This window comes from Limulus polyphemus, unplaced genomic scaffold, assembly GCF_000517525.1.
Source record: "Limulus polyphemus unplaced genomic scaffold, Limulus_polyphemus-2.1.2 Scaffold116, whole genome shotgun sequence".
Taxonomy (NCBI): Eukaryota; Metazoa; Arthropoda; class Merostomata; order Xiphosura; family Limulidae; genus Limulus; species Limulus polyphemus.
Genome location: NW_013665726.1, coordinates 38,391 through 45,411, shown reverse-complemented (window position 1 = coordinate 45,411; position 7,021 = coordinate 38,391). Strand labels below are relative to the sequence as shown.

Below are 7,021 nucleotides of genomic sequence, written 5' to 3'. Positions count from 1 at the left end.
TTCGAACCCGCGAATCTCAGATTGCGATTCGAGCGCCTTACCACCTGGCCATGCCGGGCCGAACTGGATCGCCACATATAGATTTGTATCACCCCTTTCTCCGAAAACGTTGGTATGTTCCAGAAAAGGTATTTCGTATTTTGTCGACCTTGAACTTTACAATGAAATTAGTTATCTTTAAACATGTGCCAATATATAAATGATACGACCTGATGATCATCGATAAATTTCTTAACAAAATAACTCGTAAGATATATATTTGCCTTATCTCAGGACACTGTCAATTGTGTTTACAAAAACAAAAGAAAGAAAGATAAAGTTACTTGCTTATCATATTTCTCTAAGAATTCAAACCAAATAGTAAAACGTTTCTCTAAATATACGGTTTACCAAATCGTTTATAGATTTCTTAATAAAAATTGTAATCTTCTTCTTTAATTAAAAGATAACGGCTTTGAACCAAACGGAATTTATAAAATAAAGAATGAATACATTTATCAGTCAGACAATTCGTAAGTCAAAATGGCGTTTGAACGAACAAAAAAGTTGCAGTAAAAATAAATATTGCATTTTATCATGTTTAGCAGAACATGCCATTAATCATAACCGCCATATCCTTCGGGGTAAGACCGAGTATATTTGTTCCATGAGTAATTATACTGAACTGAATATAGGAGAGTCACTGGAAATAATTAAGCGCGGATATTTTTCTTTAAATAAAGTCGAAGATCAGATTTTCAGCTTTCTAGTCGTACTTGAATTACCATTGTATGTACATGTATATATATATATTGATAATATAGTTTGTAGATTGTTTTATAATCATATTGTATATTTCTTCTCGTATATAGAATACATATACATATGTATACATGTATTTATTGATGTTATTTCATTTAAATAGAACAGTAATTTAAGATTGACTTGTATCACGTGTTATAGGAACGAGTATTTTTTTTTAAATATAGTACTCTTCTCTCGTCAATTTTCATTCTGTCCTATGATGGCCTGGACAAATATGATCTAAATATAGTGTACATACTCTTCTCTCGTCAATTTTCATTCTGTCTTATGATTGATAGTCTGGACAAATATGATCTAAATATAGTATACATACTCTTCTCTCGTCAATTTTCATTCTGTCTTATGATGGCCTGGACAAATGTGATCTAAATATAGTATACATACTCTTCTCTCGTCAATTTTCATTCTGTCTTATGATGGCCTGAACAAATATGATCGACTTATTGTTGGAAAATATCTTTGATTTCTACAGTATTAAATAACTGTGGTTTAAATGTGTTTTGATTTTATTAACACTCCAATAGAGGTTTTAAAAAACAGCTCCTTCTAGTGGCAAGTAAGTGCAAGTAGAATCTAGTTACTTTCAGTACTTATCCAACACCGAACCGTTTAGAGGTAAATAAGATAATTTTGATAAAAATATTTTAATGAGTTTTCAACTTATGCATCCTACCAAAAACAAACTTTCCATCGAGTTAGATATTTCAAGGCAAAGTAACAAACAGAACTTCGCACTTAACTAATTATTTCATCGTTGTTAGAGCTCGATGTAGTACTTGACCATAGAATAACGAATATTTTATTTATTAAACACTGACACTGATAAATAACAAACAATCCTTTCTCTGAATTTGAAAAAAAATACTATCATAAACATTAATCATCCAAATAATGATTCAGGCATACCCTTTCATATTCCAGTGTTCTAGAAATATAAATATTTACCTCCGTCATCACGAACAAGATCGCTAGGTGGTTGAACGATCTTGGACCTCTGAGGCTCACAGCCAGCCTCCTCCAGCGCTCTCTGTAGAGTAACGTGGTGGTATATCGAAACATCTATTTTGTGATATCGTTCCTAAAGATAGGATAATTATATTTAACTAACTAAAAACAGATAGTATAAATAGTAAGAATGCGTTTAATACATCAGATTATTCAATTTTCGTTTTATAAGGGTTGTTCGTTTTATTATGGAACAGTTTGTTTGTTTGAAGTTAAGCACAAAGTTACACAATGGGCTATTAGTGCTCTTCTCACCACGGGTATCGAAACCCGATTTCTATCATTGTAAGTCGGAAGATATACCGCTGTGCCACTCAGGGGGGGGGGGGCATTATGAAATAGTAAAGCTAAGTTTGTATTTTCGTTTTAGAGCACAGGTTATTAGGGATTAAAATGGGATCATAAAACATCCTTCTCTGAACATTAACAAACAGAAATTATCATATCTTTACTGAACTTAATGACTTTCTTATTAAAACTGTTTACATATCTAACTAGGTGAAATATCTGGTCAACAAAAGTCCTACTAATTTTAATAAGCTGCATAACTTATACTGACAAATTGGAAACTTCATGTTTCTAAAACACTTCCGAATTCTTGAAGTCAGTTTCTCCGTTTCAGTCATTTAAAGTTTTAGTTTTTAATGTAGAATGTGCATATTGAATATTAAATATTCTAATTTCAATACAACAATTTGTAGACTCAAGTAGCATTACTATGTATTAGATATTTTGATCAGGGTTTTTTTATCTCCTAATGTACTTCTTTTTCATAATTTGAAAAATAAAACATCTACTGCTGCCATCTAGTGTCGCTTAAATGCTTTGTTAAAATAAATGGATATATTTTCATACCGAGCCAATATTATTATTAAATCAAATATACGTGTTTTAAGAAAATGAGAATTATGTTTGTCTTTTGATGATAATTTCATTATGTAACATTTAATTCACCACCAAAATATATCAGAAATATTTTAATCGATGCTGTAAATCACTTAACCAGTTTATTCATTAAAATAATATAGCAGATGATACTGAAAAAATATAAACCATACAAAGAAGCTATAGTTTAGACTCTCCCTCTCTCTTTTCTAACACCAAAATATGAACGTAGCTACAAAATATTCTACGTCGCAAACTTTTGATTGGTTGTTTGTTTTCGGATATTCGCGCATAGCTACTCAGGGGTTATCTGCGCTAGCTGTCCCTAATTTTAAATTGATAGGCTAGAAGGAAGGCAGCTGGTCGACAACACCCATCAATAACTCTTATCTGACCAAATAGTGTGATTTAATAGTCACCGTTATAGTAAATCCACGGTCTCAAAGTGTAGAACGTGATTGTTGTGGTGATAACAGGGTGTAAATGCTGGACCCACAGATCCACAACCCAGCACGTTAACTCGTACTTTTTGAAATGTTCTCTATTAGTGTATGTAATTTAGTAACCACCTACCAGTACTTTTTATTATCTGTATTTTGTCCATCGCGCGGAATCGAACTCCGGATTTTAGTGTTGTAAGTCCGTAAACGTACCACTGACCTCCTGGGACATTTTAAAACATGCATTATTATACACCGGCAGACAAAGCCAACTATTAGACGTTTCGTTATTTGACGCCCCCATTGGCTTAGCGGTGATTCTGGGGACTTATGACGCTAAAAATCTCGTTTTCATACTTGCGGTGGGCAGAGCACGTATAGTCCATTGTGTAGTTTTGTGTGTAACAATGAAGCAAAAAAAAAACCGCCAGCTGCCGCTTCTTGTAAATGTACGATTATCGGTCAGTACAATATTTTACCAAGGTTTGATGTTTCAGCTGATATCAAAACACGAACAATATTACTCAGTATAAAATATCAATAAATAAACATCACATAAGTCCTCTCTCTTATAATATAGTGTAATATTACTGAGAAAAGAAGTAAGGCACTAAATTCCGAACATATATTTAATTTTCTTAAAACTACTAAATATTCAGAAACAACGACAGTCATTGAATGTTTCGAAGCCTAAGTTCACTAATCTCACACCTCTTGTTCTTTTTTTTTTTTCGGGGGAGTTTACACATCCTTGGTTCAGTTATTGTTTCAAAGGCCTTCTTCTGTATCCGTCTTCACTGTGAATTGTGAACTGCTGCTCATGTTTATTGGATCTGAGCTTATTATTGTGCTTCGTCTTTGGGTCAAGGAATAATTGGAAAACAAGCACACATGACAAAGGCCCATTCATGAGCTTTATGCCACCTTCTTTTTAACGAACGTACTATTTCGCTGTAACCTTAAAAAAAATCACTTCGGGTGTTACGACTCAAGATGTCAACTATCGTTCAAAAAGATGGAGGATTGACTATTAAAAAATAAACTAATTATTCTGTGTTGCTGAAAGAGGGAAAAAAGGGGGTCACGCTGTTCTTTCTGACGTAAGCTTCATAATTATATAAATAATTATAATTTCTAAAAAATAAAGATAATTTTCCTTGGTGTACTAACAAGCAGTATTGATATTTACACGTCTAAACACGTCTGAACAAAGGATGTTTAAGCTACTTATAATCTAGCTATTTGTAACAGAAAATACTTGTTCGACTCTTGGAAATCGTCTACAGAGCATACGATAAATATACATTAGTACTGCGTTACCGCTTGCTTCTGATCAGCATCACGCATAATTGGACAAGTACAACTGAATATAAACAAGTTAATTTGAAGAGTTTTATACATCTTTAAACAGAGTTATTTATGTCAAGTTGAACTTGTCTGCATTTACTATCAAAATGCCCGTAAATTATAATAATTCTGCTGGTTATTTTGTTGTATGTCCATAGATAGAGGCGTTAGCGAATGACTTCCCGATATTAGCAAACAACACTCTCAACAGCAAATAATATAGTATATTTAACGCTAATATTGCGGTTAACATATCTCAGTGCAGCGCAAAACCAACGCTGGTAATTGCAGACATTCGACGCGTGCGCAAAATCGAGAAAAATACAAAAATACCCGACTCGCTTTAATGTCAGAAACTCTGACATCGCCCATGAATTAAAGCCCGGTTATAATAGATTTAGGTAAATAAGTTCACGCGTGGAAATCCCATTATGATTTTAGGAATGTGGGAGAAGTATTTGGCAGTTTGAGCGTGGCGAAGAAAGTCGATTCTAACGGCTAACCGATGGAAATGGGCAACAACAACAACAAAGTGCAATGTGGCCTACCAATAAGCTAATTACAACCGTCAGCACTTTCCATTATTTTAAGATTTAGCGCCTCTAAACGGCCAGTCGTGCGCCTGATTGACACCCTACCCTCCTAGTGTCTGGTAGGGTCTTCATAAATTCTGGAATGAAGAATTACGCCTGTTATATGGAAACCACGTGCAAAAAATGGAATGTCCGTTACCGATTAAAATACGAAAAAAACCCAACAAAAAACAGAACATTTCCTTTTGTGGAAAACAAAATAAAAGCATGATGTTTAATTTATTTTCTAACCGAATACAGCAAAGGATGTAAAATATATGATAACAAACCCACAATTCTTTCATTTCATCCTGCATCCACATCTATAAATTTTCAGTAACGAAATGATAAGAAAACATAACTGTTTTGTTTTTCTTTCTCGCATGTTCACCTAATGTAAATATTTTAAGTTTTACATTGGGGTGCAGGCTGAAATCAACTATCATAGCTGATAAGATGTAAAATTGTAAATCAAAGGCAACAGATAAGACTAGATAACATCCAAATATATTGATAAATTTCGTAGAGTTTAATGTTTTTATATTCCACACAAATGAACCTACAATTGGAGTTAAAATTATCTTTGACTCATTTACGGAGGGCTCGCGCGTTTTAAATGTATTGTCCAATTCTAATATTAATGTGTAATGCATAAACATAAGTTTCAGCGCCCAACCAAACGCTCTTCCATAGTGGGGCATTATTTATTTACAGCATAGTGACCATACAAAGAGCAAAAGCTTGTTCGCCTGCATTCTATTAGCTAATGGGGGTACTTGTTTTTTTCTCTTTTTTCTTTTTGTCCCATTTTCTTATAAGTCTAAAAGTCTTTTTTTTTAATCTAACAGTATATAAATATATTTGAAACTACTACACTTTTATAAAATCTCTAAATTATATCAACACCAGTATATACCCTTCTAACATAAGAATTATCATATATCAGTTTTGTTTGGAAAACAGTTCACTAAAGTTTTTGGCAAGATATTTTCGAATTATCCCCAAATTCTGTATTTTACATTATTCCTATACAAAACAATCAAGCACAAAACACTTTTAAACGGATATTGTTTAAGAAGTTACTTAGTAAAGGCCCGGCATGGCCAGGCGGTCAGGGAGATCGACTCGCAATCTGAGGGTCGTGGGTTCGAATCTCCGTCCCACGTAATATGCTCGCCCTTTCAGCCGTGGGGGCGTTATTGTTAGACGGTCAATCCCACTGTTCGTTGGTAAAAGAGTAGCCCAAGAGTTGGCGGTGGGTGGTGATGACTAGCTGCCTTCCCTCTAGTCTTACACTGCTAAATTAGGGACAGCTAGCGCAGATAGCCCTCGTGTAGCTTTGCGCGAAATTCAAAACAAACATACAAACAAACAAACAAACATTACCACCTTTCCAACAGCCTAGTGTGCTGTCTTGCTTTTGGTTCGAGAGTATTTAATTCACCCAAATAGAGCCCACAGTCGAGAAAGATAAAAATCCTGGCTTTTACAAATAATTCAAAATTTCATACAATAATAACACAATTTATCAACAAAATAATCGTAGAAACAATATTTTTTGCCTTCAAAGCTATATTAGGTTTAATAATATTCAATGTTCCAAATATATTATTTTAATAATTTTTTTTTATTTGTTTGAGTATTTAAATCTACAGTTTCTTAGACATTAATTAATCTGGACTTTGCCCTCCTAAGTATTTTAGCGGCACATCTCAAAAGCATATTATTAAAAAAATCGGGTTTCGATAGCCGCAGTATGCATAAAAGAGATAACCCATTACGTAGCTTTGTGCTTATCAATAAGTATATTAGGTCGTCAAGATATTAATGTCACTTTTTTTAGATGAAAAAACCTGAACAACTTATATATCAAAACAGAACATTTATTAAATGAAATAATCGCCATTCTTATCAATGATGCTTTTCCATATTAGAAGCCCCCAGTGGCACAGCGGTATGTCTGCGGAC

General features: G+C 33.6%; 1 protein-coding gene across 3 annotated transcripts in view; it reads right to left on the bottom strand.

The window, feature by feature from the left end:
- LOC106471941 (cartilage oligomeric matrix protein-like) overlaps nt 1-7,021 on the bottom strand; it is an 80,437-nt gene that overhangs the window by 55,406 nt on the left and 18,010 nt on the right. For all 3 annotated transcript variants that reach the window (XM_022401313.1, XM_013932568.2, XM_022401320.1), the window contains exon 4: nt 1,750-1,882. In XM_022401313.1, coding sequence (XP_022257021.1) covers nt 1,750-1,882 — 133 coding nt within the window. The remainder of the gene's footprint in view (nt 1-1,749; nt 1,883-7,021) is intronic.